Source organism: Entelurus aequoreus, linkage group LG16 (assembly GCF_033978785.1).
Source record: "Entelurus aequoreus isolate RoL-2023_Sb linkage group LG16, RoL_Eaeq_v1.1, whole genome shotgun sequence".
In the NCBI taxonomy this organism is placed as follows: Eukaryota; Metazoa; Chordata; class Actinopteri; order Syngnathiformes; family Syngnathidae; genus Entelurus; species Entelurus aequoreus.
In genome coordinates, this window is record NC_084746.1 from 36,588,959 (window position 1) to 36,606,894 (window position 17,936).

Below are 17,936 nucleotides of genomic sequence, written 5' to 3' on the forward strand. Positions count from 1 at the left end.
CGACTTCAGGAGGCACCAGTCCAGCCACGCTCCACTCTTCATTAACGGCACAGCAGTGGAGATAGTAAGCAGCACCAATTTCCTGGGGGTGCAGATAACTGACGATATGACCTGGTCCCTACACACTGGAGCTCTTGTAAAAAGAGCTTAGTAGCGCATGCACTTTTTGCGTAGGGTGAAAGGAGCACAGCTCCCTCCCCCCATTCTCTCCACATTCCACAGAGGCACTATAGAGAGCCTACTGACCAACTGCATCTCTGTCTGGACTGGAGCGTGCAGTGCCTCCGACTGGAAGTCTCGGCAGAGAGTGGTTAGGACGGCGGAAAAGATCATCAGGACTCCTCTTCTTCCTATCCAGGAAATCGCAAAAAGCCGCTGCCTGACCAGGGCTCAGAAAATCTGTAGAGAGTCCTCCCACCCCCACCAAGGACTATTTTCACTGCTGGACTCTAATAAGATGTTTCCACAGCATCAAAATAATTCCCTCAATTTCCCCCCAAAAAATGGATTAACTCGCTGGAATATAAAGACAATATAACATACATCCATAAACGTGGATGCATATGAAAAAGTGCAATATATTTATCTGTACAGTAATCTATTTATTTATATCTGCACCTTATTGCTCTTTTATCCTGCACTACAACGAGCTAATGCAATTACATTTTGTTCTTATCTGTACTCTAAAGTTCAAATTTGAATGACAATAAAACAAAGTCTAAGTCTAAGTCTAAGTCTAATGCTGACAACATTAGCACTTATTTCAGAGTTCTGGCCCTAAAAACGGTGTTGACAGGTAAAACTCTCCCTAAACAGACCCAGTAGTGATTTTAAACTTGTTTTCCCAAAGAGTTTCAGCACATTTTGTAACGCCCACTTTCAGCTCCAAATGTGGGCGGGCCGGCATCGGTCAACTGACGTCACCTACAGAAGACTAAGGGAAATTTCATATTGCCAAGTTTGCGTTTTAGTCGCATATTCATCCCTCATCACAATATGTTGGCGCAGAATTGGAAGGAGCTAGCATATGTCTGCTGGGTGCATTTGTTCCAGGTTGAAGCAAACAACTACAGAAAGAGTCAGCCTTAATACATCTCCAAATGATGGGAAAGTGAGGAAAGTATAGACCTTTCCAGTCAAATCGACTCCGGAGTGTAATTTGCAAAAATCATTTCCAGCACACACTGGGAGTCAAATGTATTGTACATGCAAATTCACATATACTCACACACATACATAGGTACCTACGCTCCCACATACATATACAAATAAATACAGTACATATTTACACACTCAAAGTTCGTACATCCACACGCACATTCATTATACAAACATACTGTATACACATACTGTACATATACATTCACTGTAAAAACATACATATACACATACTGTACATATACACTCACTGTACAAACACACACATACACATACTACACATATACATTCACTGTACAAACACACACATACATATACTGTACATATACATTCACTGTACAAACACACATATACACATACTGTACATAGACATTCACTGTACAAACACACATACTGTATATACACATACTGTACATATACATTCGCTGTACAAACACACACATACACATTCTATACATATACATTCACTGTACAAACACACATATACACATACTGTACATATACATTCACTGTACAAGCACACATATACACATACTGTACATATACAAGTACATATGCACACATACACTCATGCACATAATCACGTTTCATCAAACATATATTAACGTTGTTGCCCTAGGGTAAACTGGGTATAACACATGGCACACTGACAAAGCTTAACCTATTGTTACTATAACAATCTACAAGGTTAATGTAGGTTGCTTCTCTTTCTTCCCCTCCATTTTTCTGCATTCTTTCGTATCTCAAGTTATCATTACGTATATGTATTGTTGCATTTGAACAATTGTATTGTTGATAATAAAGGTAAAGTATTGGTATTGTTTATTATCAATAGGACTATTTCTATTGGTATTCATATTGCTCCATTTTTAGTGCAATAATGCTCATTGTCATTTCTGTATTATTTTTTATTTTCGCTAACTGCTCTTTTGCTATTACTTTTACCATCATATTTGTACATGTCGTATTTGCTGATGTTGCTCTGTTGTTGTTGTTGTGTTTGCTGTTGTTGTTTTTGTCTCTCTGTCTAATCCCCCTCTTGTCCCCACAATTCCCCCCTCTGTCTTCCTTTTTCTCTCTTTCTATCCCCTCCTGCTCCGGCCCGGCTGCACCAAATGATAATATAGATACATTTAATAAAGTCAAAATACAAATAAGGCAACAAGAGAAGTATCCTACACTTCTCTTTTGTAAAGTAAATCTGAACAGCCGATATGGGCATCTACATCTGCTATATGATTTGCCCGAGACGCTGGGCAGGACATTATTAAAAAAAAAAGAAATCATTTGAATTATTCTGACTTCCAAGAATAAGGGTTTTGGTCGGCGTTTGGATGATAAAAAATCAAAAGACTTAAGCCAAATGCAATCCTGAAAATTAGGAGCACCCTCAAAGTGGAGAAAGACCAAGTCAGAACCTGCAGAAAAACCGAAAAAGAAGTGCAGACACGGTGACCAAAAACAAGAGAAAGAGAAGGTAAGCCACTAGTATTCCATTTTGAGTCTCCTACTGATGTTTTCCTCAAGATGCTTGAAGCACAAGCTATGGTGTCGATGGATGAGGAGATGTAAGAGCAGGGAAGTTGGGAAATGGTGATTCTTTAATATATTTATTTTTTGCTCATATTGTTAACATAATTAGTTTTGAAGTAATCATGGACCAGGACAACAAAAACATGCAATTAAGTGATCAAAATATTAGTTTTATATGTCTTTATCCACACTGTCTATGTAGGGAAATGGGCTTCACTTCTGAAGATGAGGTCACACATATCAAGTCTGGCAATAGAAATTGGGTAGGGTTGTCTCTTGGTACCGTTACCAAAATGTATTTCGATACTTTTCGATATTTTTCTAAATAAAGGGGACCACAAAAAATTGCATAATTGGCTTTATTTTAACAAAATTTTTTAGGGTACATTAAACATATGTTTATTATTGCAATCGTATAACAATTTTGTCCTGAAATAAAATAGTAAACATACTAGACAACTTGTCTTTTAGTAGTAAGTAAACAAACAAGCTCCTAATTAGTCTGCTGACGAATGCAGTAACATATTGTGTCATTTATCTTTCTATTATTTTGTCTACATTATAAAGGACCAGCTGTAAAAAAATATTATTAATCTACTTGTTCATTTACTGTTAATATCTGGTTATTTTCTGTTTTAACGTGTTCTATCTACACCTCTGTTAAAATGTAATAATCACTTATTCTTCTGTTGTTTGATACTTTACAATGGTTTTGGATGATACCACAAATTTAGGTATCGATCCTATACCAAGTAGTTACAGGATTATACCCATCCATTCATCCATTTTCTACCGCTTATTCCCTTCGGGATCGCAGGGGGCGCTGGAGCCAATCTCAGCTACAATCGGGCGGAAGGCGGGGTACACCCTGGACAAGTCGCCACCTCATCGCAGGGCCAACACAGATAGACAGACAACATTCACACTCACATTCACACACTAGGGCCAATTTAGTGTTGCCAATCAACCTATCCCCAGGTGCATGTTTTTGGAAGTGGGAGGAAGCCGGAGTACCCGGAGGGAACCCACGCAGTCATGGGGAGGACATGCAAACTCCACACAGAAAGATCCTGAGCCCGGGATTGAACTCAGGACTACTCAGGACCTTCGTATTGTGAGGCAGATGCACTAACCCCTCTTCCACCGTGCTGCCCTACAGGATTATACATTGGTCATAATTTAAGTTCTCATGTGTCCAAGGACGTATTTCCTGAGTTCATGAGTATTAATATGAATTTCTAAAAGAAAGAAAACAATTTTTGTGACAATAAAAAGTATTGATGTAATCATTGTAGTATCAACTCGATACGCTCTTGTACTTGGTATCATTACGGTGGATGTCAGGTGTAGATCCACCAATGGCGTTTGTTTACATTGTGACACCGGTGAGTTATTGTATCCTCCTACGGTGTGTAGTGAAGCATGTTATAAAAAAAAGTTAAAGTACCACTGATAGTCACACACACACTAGGTGTGGTGAAATTATTCTCTGCATTTGACCCATCCCCTTGTTCCACCCCCTGGGAGGTGAGGGGAGCAGTGAGCAGCAATGGTGGCCGTGCTCGGGAATCATTTTGGTGATTTAACCCCTAATTCCAACCCTTGATGCTGAGTGCCAAGCAGGGAGGCCATGGGTCCCATTTTTATAGTCTTTGGTATGACTCAGCCGGGGTTTGAACTCATGACCTACCGATCTCAGGGCAGACACTCTAACCACAAGGCCACTGAGCAGGTTTAGCTATTTGTTTAGCTATTCCTCACCCTGCAGGGATGATACTTGTAAGAAACGTACTTTATTTGTCGCAATGGAGGTGAGGATTAGTGATTTAGAAGTAACTAAAACACTGCCGACTGCGGATGGACGTTAGCCGCTAACTAGCTAGCCATGTCTTAAACCACCTCCTCCTGAGGGCGTTTCAGTGTTATAACTTCACTTTTATCGTCAGTTTTTAGGCCAAAATGCGTCCATTCTCCCTTTTCTGTCTACACACTGTGTCAGCTTGTGAGTACTTTGTGATTGTGCGCTGCCGAACATGCTCCTCCAGCAATGTCACGACATCACGTCATGCCCGGGAACCGGTACTTTTCAAACAGAGTATAGTACCGCGATATGGGGCGTTCCAAGTACGGTTAGTTATCTACCGATTGCTCAAAAACTAATTGATATTATGAGGAATGACTGCCAAAATGACATTAAGAGAACTTGTTGGTGAAATTTCTGTCATCTGGACGCTATGGGTCCTTTAAATCAGGACTTAAAGGATTTGATAGCTGATCTTATTGACCAAAAGATGACGGCGACTGTATGGACGCGTACCTTGTTTATCCAGGTGGTGATGGCATCCTCTGTGTCATAAGGCAGCTCCTGGAAGTGATCGTCATCGTGTGATGGCTCGGTAAAGCAATGTCTGTTGATGCAGGACATCACCCTCTCCACACTCATCATTTCCACCACGTACGCCATCATCAGCGTGTCTATCAGCGCCATATGGGAACTCTGTGGAAACACAAATGTGTCAGAACGAAATAAAGACAATAATACCAGCTCGATCTGAGAATAAGACAACTCTGAATATAGGACTCATTTATTTACCTGGGCAAAGAGGGTGGATTATTTTTTGGAAGCAGTGGATAAATGGAGAGAGGCAGTTAAACCCTCATTATATAAAACTTTTTTTTTTTTACTTTATTAAGGTTTTGGAGTACATGAGAACGTGGAAAGGAAAACATATTGCAGCACTTTTAAGTAGAGTCACACCTGTAAATATTGTTATTAATTCAGGTCATTGTCTTCTCATGGTGAATCACACTGTAAAAACTCCTTCAGAGGCATAGTTCAATAAAAGCAATTTTGCAAACTGGTTTTTGTATTGCTAATTAAGTTGATTTTTTTTTGTGACTATTTAAGGTTCATGTAGCCAAAATATGTTTGGTTTTCTTTGTAGGTATGTTTTGTTCTTTTAAACATTCCTTTTACAACAGATAATTGCTTTTCTTGAATCTCTGCATAAATGTATTTTATCAAACTCAATTTTATCGTTTGTGACGTCATCAACTCGTCAAGTCAAAGAAGACGAAAGCATTTAAGTCCCATCTTAAAACTCATTTGTATACTCTGGCCTTTAAATAGACCCCTTTTTGGACCACGTGGTCCCTTTCAAGGTTTCTTGTTGTTGCCATTAGTTTGAGTTTTTTCTTGCCCTGATGTGGGATCTGAGCCGAGGATGTCGTTGTGGCTTGTGCAGCCCTTTGAGACATTTGTGATTAAGGGCTATATAAATAAAGTTTGATTGATTGATTGATTGATTGATTAAAAGGAAACACAAACAGTGCCATGTTTGAACACACAAACCTCGGCAGGGCAATCCCTGTGGCAAGGAAACCCGTCTAATAAAGGTTTGTCCTCTTTAATGTTAAATTCACACTGTCCATGTTGTGTTACTGTGTTATCTAGTAAAGTACTACATTTATATTGGGGCTTGTTGGTTGGTAGGCTAACATAGCATATAGCTGGTTAGCCATTAGATTTTCCGATAAAAGCAAACAGCGTGTCGTTTTATACTTTTGTTTTGTTCTGGGCATGTCACGGAGCGGGCTCGAACCCGCTTTTCTCCGGCAGCTGGGTCTGCCAGCACCTCCACTGACAGCGCGCCCAGACACGCCCCTGCTTGCGATGGGCGCATCACGCCCACGCAGCGACAAGGCTGCAGGCAATCGATAATCAGCGCACTTGGGAGTAATGAGAGGGAGCAGCTATAAGTCCAGCGGACCCATGGAACCTTTGCCAGAACGTAGCCTATCTTCACAGTAAGCATCACGTCTGGCATCCCTCTCTCGTACCTTGCTCGCCTTCTCTGTGCTCCTTCCTTGTGTCCCTAGTTAATGTCCCTTGTGTCTTCCGCAGTGTCATTCCTCTTCCCTGTGATCGAACTGTGTGCCTCGACTCCTCTCTGGACTTTGCACTGCCTCCCCTGATCCTCGACCCCTGCTCGGACATCGTTGCTTCTCTCCTGCCCTCGACCGCTTGCCCTCCCACGGACTACCTCTTTGCCTCGCCCCTCTGGACTGACGAAGGGAGTCATCCAACACACACTTACAACAACCCTGGTAACATTTACATTGTTAATTCTACAAATCGTCTTCACTCATTCACTTGAAGTTGCATACACACCCTACACACTCATCAAAGGTTTCAATAAATCTGGTAAACCGCAGTTCTGCCGTGGTGTCGTCTCCTTCCCTCTGCCGTACATAACAGGGCAATTGCCGATTGAAACTAGCTCATAATACCCATCAAACTATCTTCATTTTCATTTTTAGCTTGCCAGAAAATTATACTTAATTGAGTTTCATCTTTAACTTATTACAAATTGACAAATCATTTAAAAAAAAACGTAAGTTCACAAAACTTCTGAAAATTGAAAAAAAAAATTTAAGCTGCATCAAAGTAACATGTTTTTAACTTATTATTTAGGTGTGGTGTACATAATTTTCTGTCTTCTTTCATTTTTGTCCAACCTAATGTTTGGACATTTTTTTTATTTTTTATTTTACTTAATTTTGTTGCATCTCAACTTATCACCAACTTAACTATAACAAGTTTTACCAACCTATAAAATACATTTAATTAAGTCTGGTGTAATAAGTTGCTTCCTTTGTTCATGTTTATAAAACCTAATTTTGTTGCATTTTCAAGTTATCACTAGGGCTGCAACAACTAATCGATTAAATCGATTCTAAAAATAGTTGGCGATTAATTTAGTCATCGATTCGTTGGATCTATGCTATGCGCATGTGCAGAGGCTATTTTTTATAAACCTTTATTTATAAACTGCAACATGTACAAACAGCTGAGAAACAATAATCAAAATAAGTATGGTGCCAGTATGCTGTTTTTTTTCAATAAAATACTGAAAAGGATAGAAATGTAGTTTGTCTCTTTTATGCGATTATTAATTGATTAATCGAAGTAATAATCGACAGATTAATCGATTATCAAATTAATCGTTAGTTGCAGCCCTAGTTATCACCAACTTAATTATACAAAGTTTTATCAAATTAAAAAACAAAAAGTTATGAAAACTTGTAAAAAGTGATTGAAAAATGTTTTAAAGCATCAAAGTAACATTGGAAATGTATTTTCAAGCAGTGTTATAAATGCATACTGCACTGTATATGCTCTTCTCTTGGCTTTGTATGTGGTTACTCAGCCTGAAGAAGCAAACTTCTGCATGTGTTCCTTGTTAGCTTGTGTGCTACTCTGCTTCAATCAATCCCACTATGGCTTTTTTGTGGAATATGCCCACCCCTGCACTCCCTCTTCCCTTATGACATTTAAAACCACTTTCAAATGATCTCATTTGAAGCCATCAACTCAATGCGAGCGTTTCTACCAGCCATCAACACCTACTTTACACAAAGCTTGACATTCTGCTGGCCTTTCTAATCTTCCGCCAGGCCAGGCCAGGACAGGCAGGGCCATTAGACGTCCACTTCCCCTTCCTGTCATGCTGCGGGTCCACTCGAAAACACTGAACAAACATGTCAAGTCAGCTGCTCCATGACCAGCGAGACCTGGTCCTGCCAGCGCCACTTCTGTTGGCGACCAGAGTTGTGTTCTCCCACAAAAAAAGCAATGCAGGTGCTCGTCCGCCAACTTAAACAGACACAGAATAAAAAGGTCTATTGGGAGCAAACTCCTCCTCAAGAAGAAAAATAAGTGTGACACACGACACCAACATCTGATGTCGGCAGATCTTTTATAAGAAGAAAAGTAAATATAAATGATCTGAGAGAAACATTTTGATGCTGACCAAGAAATCTGCAGCAGAAATATATTTTTTAATCCATACAACATAAGGGCTTTAATATTAGATCCCTTCTCTTCTTAACAGACAAGCTCAGATTCCGCAGTCTCCTTCCCGATAGGGTAGTGCGATATGGACAATATTCAATATAAATTATATGAATTTGGCCGACTATGGAGCTTTTAATACTGTCTTTATGTCATGGTAATGCATGTTGACACATTATAGCTGTGTACCACAAATTTGACGACCACATGTAGCGTCACTGTTATGTACACATGTAGCTCACTAGTGAGCTAACAGCTAATGTCCCTTCAAAGTGCAAAGTTGCTTCTAAGTCAGAAATCCTCACCTCCATGGCAGCAAACAAACTATGCCTCTTACAAGTATTATTATCACTGGAGATGGAGGAATAGCTAATCATGCTACACTACACACTGTAGGATGATATGCTAACCACTAAGCTAGAGCTTTTGAATCTAAACAGAGGTCAGATCGATACAATAATTGACAGTAACAATTAGGGATGTCGGATAATATCGGACTGCCAATATTATTGGCCGATAAATGCTTTAAAATGTAATATCGGAAATGATCTGTATCGGTTTCAAAATTATCAGTATCTGTTTCAAAAAGTAAAATGTATGACTTTTTAAAACGCCGCTGTGTACACGGACGTAGGGAGATGTACAGAGCGCCAAGAAACCTTAAAGGCACTGCCTTTGCGTGCCGGCCCAGTCACATAATATCTACGGCTTTTCACACACACAAGTGAATGCAATGCATACTTGGTCAACAGCCATGCAGGTCACACTGAGGGTGTCCGTATAAACAACTTTAACACTGTTACAAAAATGCGCCACACTGTCAACCCACACCAAACAAGAATGAGAAACACATTTCGGGAGAACATCCGGACCGTAACACAACATAAACACAACAGAACAAATACCCAGAACCCCTTGCAGCACTAACTCTTCCGGGACGCTAAAATATACACCCCCGGCTACCCCATACCACCCCCCCTCCACCTCAGCCCCGCCCCCCCAACCCCGCCCACCTCAACCTCCTCATGCTCTCTCAGGGAGAGCATGTCCCAAATTCCAAGCTGCTGTTTTGAGGCATGCTAAAAAAAAATAATGCACTTTGTGACTTCAATAATAAATATGGCAGTGCCATGAAGTGAAGTGAATTACATTTATATAGCGCTTTTTCTCAAGTGACTCAAAGCGCTTTACATTGTGAAACCCAATATCTAAGTTACATTTAAACCAGTGTGGGTGGCACTGGGAGCAGGTGGGTAAAGTGTCTTGCCCAAGGACACAACGGCAGTGACTAGGATGGCGGAAGCGGGGATCGAACCTGCAACCCTCAAGTTGCTGGCACGGCCGCTCTACCAACCGAGCTATACTGTTGCCATTTTTTTCCATAACTTGAGTTGATTTATTTTGGAAAACCTTGTTACATTGTTTAATGCATCCAGCGGGGCATCACAACCAAATTAGGCATAATAATGTGTTAATTCCACGACTGTATATATCGGTATCGGTTGATATCGGAATCGGTAATAAAGAGTTGGACAATATCGGAATATTGGATATCGGCAAAAAAGCCATTATCGGACATCTCTGGTAACAATACTAAGTATAGTATTAGTATATGGTCGACACTACAGTGCTTAGATCCAAGCACATCTGTATGGACATTAGTGCACTGGGGACAGGTAAAGGACTTTCAGCCAAATTAGTCCCACAAATATGGAAGCATGAAATTCTCCATTAAGTCTTGGTGAGATAGAGAATTAAGATAAGGGGTTTTGGTCCAACCCACATTTTATAAACTGAAACGCACAATATGGTTTATAAAAAAAAACCTGAATACCCCAAGACTTGCCCCATTATGTAAACATGACAAGTAAACATTGACAGCAGAAATTCCATGCATCGCTCAATATTTGCTACAGCGTGAACTCTCCTTACTGGTATGCTGCACTGACTGACTGACAGTGTTAGGGCTCAGATTTCCATCAAAAACCTGCTGTGCCTTTTTTAGTGAGTGAGGCGTTTCTAAGATTATTTTGCTTAAAACTCCTGAATCACCAATGAGGTTAGCTTACAGAAGTTTGTTCTCGACAGTAAGGCCAAAATAATATAAATATATGTGAGTATATACAGTAGATATGTACATTAATCTTCTCAAGTGCCAATACTATGAACATTTAGAGTAGTCCGTGTACAGCCTGTATACCAGTACTGGGTAAATATTTTGACTCGAGGGGCTACATTTAGAGAAAAAAATGTGTCTGGGGGTCAAGGTGTATGTGTGTATACATAATATGTACACGTTTAGCTGTAAAAATCTGCTGTACAGTATGTGTGTTTGGGTCTCTTTTTTTCAGGAACACTAACACCAAAAGTCACAATGTTCTAAAAGCTTCTCTGTCAAACACACCATTAAAAGGCTTTTCCATATTTTCATGGATAAATGTACGCTGTTTGGATATTATTTCAATGTCCTTGGCTGGAGTTAAAGTCATTCAGTAAAGTGTAGACTAGTGAAATGCTCAAATTGCTTCGCCAAGTTGGCGACGTGTCATCCGCTGCTTCTTCTCAGCACTCTCCTTCACACTAACTTTAAGAAAACAAAGGTATGTCGATCTCTAGCTATAAACAGGGGTGCCCATTACGTCGATCGCGAGCTAGCGGTCGATGGCGGAGGGCGTGTCAGTTGATCGCCAGCTAGGCATTAAAAAAATAGACCTAAAAAATAGACCTAAAAATGAGCGATTATCAATCTTCACCAAAACGTCACTTGATTGACATTCACGGCACCCGAGGGTCTTGTGAGATGACACTGGCTGCTGCCAGATCATTATTAAGAAAAAACAGACTCTTGCGCCGTACCTGCCATCAAAACTCTAAAGACCGACTGCACAGTTCCTATCTTCACAGTAAAAGCACTGCTTCATCCTGCCTGCGCTAACAAAATAAGAGTCTCAGAAAGCTAGCGTGCACAAGCTAGCAAGCTACGTGTAAAGTGTATAAAAAGGAGTATGGAAGCTGGACAAATAAGATGCCAAAACCAACAACTTTCATGTGGTATTGGACAGAAAGGAGGACTTTTTTTCTCCTCCATTTGAAAATGTGGATGTTATCATCACTACTGTCTGATTGCATTTAATGCAAGTCATCAGAATCAGGTAATACACCAACTTATATTCTTATCTTCATGAAAGAAAGGAATCTATATGTGTTAAACATGCTTGTATTATCATTAATCACCTTTACCTTGTTAACAAAAATGTCTCTTTCATAAATAAACAAATAAAAATTTAATATATGAATGAAGTAGAACCCCTCGACTTGGTCAATTGAAAAGTAGTTTGCCTGCAGCAAAAGTGTGGGCACCCCTGATATACAGTAAATTAATGCTAGTGAGTAAGACCAGTTGTTTTTGGGCAAATCTTATGGGGTTTCTGTCACATTTTCCACGCCAACTAATGATGGGGATGCTGGTAACTCAACTCTTTGTCTGCAACTTAAACTGAACAAATAGCCGAGAGACACTCTGAAGTTGGGGCACAGGAACCACTGTACACTTAGAGTGGTCAAGGAGCTGCAGACTAGTGAGCCAGTGTTGATACTACAACATCAAGGTTAAAGGTTTCTTTCTTTAAACAACATGGGCTTAAAACCATTTCTGTCTGCTTTGTGTGTGTGCACATAATCCAGTCCACCCAAGTGGTGGTGACAATCACACCTTATAAGGCTGTGAAGATGGCTGACACTGTGGTCGCACTAGAAAAGAGCATGATCCTACTATTGTAGCATGACTGTGTTGTGTGCCCTTCATCAAAGGCGTCTGTAAGGGAGACACACCTGAGCAAACAAATAATCTAATGGGCATCCTTGTCTCCAAACATCCCTAAAAAGTCTGACTTCATGTACGTGGTTTTACGGCGTGGCATCGCACCTACTCTTCTGGCCTAGATTTTAATGCAGGCCTGGGTAATTATTTTGCCTAGGGGTTTCAAATTTAGAGAAAAAAATGTGTCTGGAGTCCGGTATATCTATTTTTAGTAATACTAATACAAAACTTCACAATAATGTCTGAATGCTAAAAACGTTATGACAGACCGCCTTAAAAAACGGAATGGAATTTTACTTTTTTTTTTACTAAATGAGACACAGAGAATGTACATGAAAATAAGGAATGTGGGATTTACAATATTAACTATGAAGGATAAAACACTGAATATTGACAACATATGAACGTCACACCCCCTCTCGATCGACATATTTTACAATCAAGCGAAATGCAACAAAAATGCAACAAACACAACGAAATATGAACGCGAAGGGTAAAAAACCCCCACCTACAATCTGATATATCTGATACATCACTAAGTTTTAGAACTTTGTTGTAAAAATCTCCTTCCGCGTCTGTCCCTGACACCCGCATTTCAGGCTGACACTCTGTGGAAACGCACCACACCCACACTGCTTGGTGCCTCGTCTGAGCTGCTGTGACTTAGATGACCATATTAACTAATTAGATGACCATAGCAAAAGCACATGTTCCAACCATTGAAATACTTTGTATAGTTCAGGACTTACGGTCATTTGAAAACATCACAGCACATCATAATGGCAGCTATAGTTTCGATCTTAAAGATCTAAAAAAATTATTTGGAAATGTGCGGCTGGCCAGATTGAAAAGCTTAACGGGCCGCATGCGGCCCCCGGGCCTTAGTTTTCCCAGGTCTGTCTTAATGCAGTCCTTCTCAGACAAGGACCTCCAAATGTTCCAGAGCCGCTGCCGACAAATTCAATTAGTACTCCATTTTTAACACTTTGAGGTAAGGAACGTATAGAGGTCACGCTAGTGAAGGTCTGACAGACTTTGCAGCTTTTGTGTGTTTTATAGAGTATGGGTGAAGGGGGAGGGGTGGCAGTCATTTGTGCACCAGACGTGCTTTGACTCACTGAGACCCCACCCTCCACTCTGCTGCAGTCTTTTGCTTCCTCCCTCATGCTTTTCCCCGTTCTCCTCCTAAACTCCTCATCTTACTCACTCGCACTTGGACTTTCCAAACCCTTTCCTGTCATCTTTGCTCTACTTTCATGCGCCCATCGGGATAGCAGTCAACTGGAACCCTTTCCCTGTTTTTTTTTCTGCATCCATTCGTCCTCTAACTGACTGAATGACTGCCTGCCACGCTCCTCCTCCTCCTCGACATGAGTTATTCTTCTGCACAGTCTGTGGAAAACCGTGAGGTCATCATTTTTCGCTGCCTCTGTGCAATAGCTAGACATGCTTTGGTGCAAACAGCCTTTCAAAACTGCCAATATACTATACTTTGTCAGACAGACCCAGTACACTAAAGAGGAAGATACATTTAAGTAACAGATTAGAACAGTACAAATGAGCGGGGAAACATTCCAAAAAACTTCAAGCTGTAGCTGAGCAAGGAGATAACAATCAGTTCTGCACGAGCAGTGCAGACAACTCCATACGGCAACATAATGTGTCCTGGCTGCTATACCAGGTTATACAAACCCCAAAACCAGTGAAGTTGGCACATTGTGTAAATGGTAAATAAAAACAGAATACAATGATTTGAAAATCCTTTTCAACCTACATTCAATTGAATACACTTCAAAGACAAGATATCTAAGGTTCAAACTGGTAAACTTTGTTATTTTTTGCAAATATTAGCTCATTTGGAATTTGATGCCTGCAACAGGATTCAAAAAAGCTGGCACAATTGGCAAAAAAGACAGAGAAAGTTGAGGAATGCTCATCATACACTTATTTGGAACATCCCACAGGTGAACAGGCTAATTGAGGTGGGTGCCATGATTGGGTATAAAAGCAGCTTACATGAAATGCTCAGTTATTCACAAACAAGGATGGGGCGAGGGTCACCACGTTGTGAACAAATGCGTGAACAAATTGTTTAAGAACAACATTTCTTAACCAGCTATTGGAAGGAATTCAAAGATTTCACCATCTACGGTCCGTAATATCATCAAAAGGTTCAGATAATCTGGACAAATCACTGCAGGTAAGCGGCAATGCCTGTGACCTTCGATACCTCAGGCGGTACTGCATCAAAAACCGACATCAGTGTGTAAAGGATATCACCACATGGGCTGAGGAACACTTCAGAAAACCACTGTCAGTAACTACAGTTGGTCACTACATCTGTAAGTGCAAGTTAAAACTCTACTATGCAAAGCGAAAGCCATTTATCAACAACACCCAGAAACGCCACCAGCTTTGCTGGGCCTCAGCTTATCTAAGATGGACTGATGCAAAGTGGAAAAGTGTTCTGTGGTCTGACGAGTCCACATTTTTTGGAAACTGTGGAAGTCGTGTCCTCCAAAATAAAGAGGAAAAGAACCATCCGGATTGTTCTAGGCGCAAAGTTCAAAAGCCAGCATCTGTGATGGTATGGGGGTGTGTTAGTGCCCAAGACATGGGTAACTTACACATCTGGGAAGGCACCATTAATGCTGAAAGGTACATACAGGTTTTGGAGCAACATATGTTGCCATCCAAGCAACGTCTTTTTCATAGACGCCCCTGCTTATTTTAGCAAGACAATGCCAAGCCACATGCGTGGCTTCATAGTAAAATAGTGCGGGTACTAGACTGGCCTGCCTGTAGTCCAGACCTGTCTCCCATTGAAAATGTGTGGCGCATTATGAAGCCTAAAATACCACAATGGAGACCCCGGACTGTTGAACAACTTAAGCTGTACATCAACAAGAATGGGGAAGAATTCCACCTGAAAACCTTAGAAAATGTGTCTCCTTAGTTCCCAAATGTTTACTGAGTGTTATTAAAAGGAAAGGCCATGTAACACAATGGTAAAAATGCCCCTGTGCCAACTTTTTTGCAATGTGTTGCTGCCATTAAATTCTAAGTTAATGATTATTTGCAAAAAAAACCAAGTTTCTCAGTTGGAACATTAAATATCTTGTGTTTGCAGTCTATTCAATTGAATATAAGTTGAAAAGGATTTGCAAATCATTGTATTCTGTTTTTATTTACAATTTACACAACGTGCCAACTTCACTGGTTTTGGGTTTTGTAGATCACATGCAACAGGCCCACTAATAGTACACAGAATTTTATAGTGGATGGTATCTTAGTAGATCAGGCCCTATGTGTTTCTCATAGGATCTCAATATGCTAGTAAAACAATTAGCATTGGATAATAATGTTTGATTGTCACATTAAGGATTTAGCATGCGGAATACGAATACGGCTTCCCTCTCAGTCACTATTATGTTTTATCAAATAAAAAAATGTCTATGTTTTACCGCCCTAAAGTGGGATGACGCATGTTTGCCCCAGCACACTCCAATTGCACAGAGACTGCACAGTAATGAGTTGTTATAGGAAACCCGTCATTAGTGGCTGTTTTTCTTTCAGCATCACACATCTTAAGCCGGCCAGTTTAATAGTAGAACTTGAAGATTTACCATGTGCAGAAGACACAGTAGCATCTGACTGGGGGTTAAATGATACAATATTATATACTATACTATTCTATACTGTTGTGACCTGAATATTGCTGGGTTGCAACCACATGGCGGAAATATCGTCAAAAACTACATCTGAATATGATGGAGTGAATTCAAAGGAGGAAAGATGTTTCACAATGTTTAAAGATTTTCTTACATAACCAAAGTTGAAATTTTAAACTATCTGATGGCCAAGACTTCCTACACTCGCAAGGAGATCAAGAACTGCAAAACTACTTACTAAGTACTTTTGAGTTTGTTGCTTGGCTTGTCGTGTCAGTGTGGAACTGCAAACTATCAAGCTGGTGGCCATTTATTGCTATCAGGCAAATTTCTGATAGCTCACATTATCATTACCATTTTGATTTGAGCATCGAAAATCACATACTAGTCCAGCAGTATGCAGCCCCAACTTTTCCCCAAACTAGTCAGTCTTTCTAGTGACCTGAAAAGATGTATAGTAGCCGCTGACCCGCTGATTTTTCAAATTTTTTTATTTTGTCTTTGATTTTGTCTTAAAAGGTGTTCTTTCAAAAATGGATCTTGCGAAAGAGTCTTATATCCAGGGTCGTCTTACATTCGAGTCAATATGGTAAGTCATGTATTTTATAAGCTAGATGTAGGGCTGGGCGATATGGACGAAAAAGTATATCTAGATATAATTTTACTTAAACTCGATATTCGATATATATCTTGATATATTTTCCGGTGAAAGTATACATATAAAGATATTCATTTTTGAGCGAGATTCACTGAAATTGAAGTGAATGACAACTGTAGTGTAAACAGTCAGTGGTACTTTTATTAACCCAGTTTGTCAAGATGGGTATTAACAGCACAGAAAAGAGCACAGAATTACATAACATAAATAAAATAGAAAAATATTATTTCTACGTAAAATAAATAACATAGCTGTGCAAATAATACAAAATGTATCAAACTCAGGTAAAAATTACATTTGCAGGCAGGCACTTTTTAATTCCCAGTGGACGATGATGTCACACACGTACAGTTCTGGTCAGCGCCAAGTAAGTGACTTGACTTAATTGTGCGGCTGCGATCTTCCTCACTTCGGCGTACATTTTTGGCAGCATTTCTTGTGCGAAATATGCCTGGCTTGGCAACTGGAGAACAGTTTTGATTTGGGCTTACATGGTAAACAACTCAAATGAATGTTTTATCCAGACACATACATTTGGCCAAATGTGGCCAAATAGACATATTGTGGGTTTCCTGGACGTCGTCTACATCGCTAAAAGAAAAATCAAAAGAAGAGAATCCCTCTGCCATCTTCCACTAGTTTTTTTAATATATAAATCGCTCTTCTCTTCTACGACTCTCTCGTCATCATTTGGGATGTCTGTTGTGATTTCCCTTCCTGGTTCCATGACCCGCCCTATCTTGCCTCTGATTGGCCTGTCCCTAATGTTTTGCCTTAATCTCAACTAGAGATGTCCGATAATATCGGACTGCCGATATTATCGGCCGATAAATGCTTTAGAATGTAATATCGGAAATTATCGGTATCGGTTTCAAAAGTACAATTTAGGACTTTTTAAAACGCAGCTGTACGGAGTGGTACACGGACGTAGGGAGAAGTACAGAGCAGTGGCGTCTCCCAGTCATACTTGCCAACCCTCCTGATTTTCCCGGGAGACTCCCGAATTTCAGTGCCCCTCCCGAAAATCTCCCGGGGCAACCATTCTCCCGATTTCCACCCAGACAACAATATTGGGGGCGTGCCTTAAAGGCACTGCCTTTGCGTGCCGGCCCAGTCACACAATATCTACAGCTTTTCACACAAGTGAATGCAATGCATACTTGGTCAACAGCCATACAGGTCACACTGAGGGTGACAGTATAAACAACTTTAACACTGTTACAAATATGCGCCACATTGTCA

The 17,936-nt window shown here is 40.3% G+C and overlaps 1 protein-coding gene across 2 annotated transcripts in view; it reads right to left on the reverse strand.

Annotated features, from left to right (window-relative positions):
- Nucleotides 1–17,936, reverse strand: part of camsap2b (calmodulin regulated spectrin-associated protein family, member 2b) — an 87,049-nt gene that overhangs the window by 51,597 nt on the left and 17,516 nt on the right. For both annotated transcript variants that reach the window (XM_062022764.1, XM_062022763.1), the window contains exon 3: nucleotides 5,009–5,188. In XM_062022764.1, coding sequence (XP_061878748.1) covers nucleotides 5,009–5,188 — 180 coding nt within the window. The remainder of the gene's footprint in view (nucleotides 1–5,008; nucleotides 5,189–17,936) is intronic.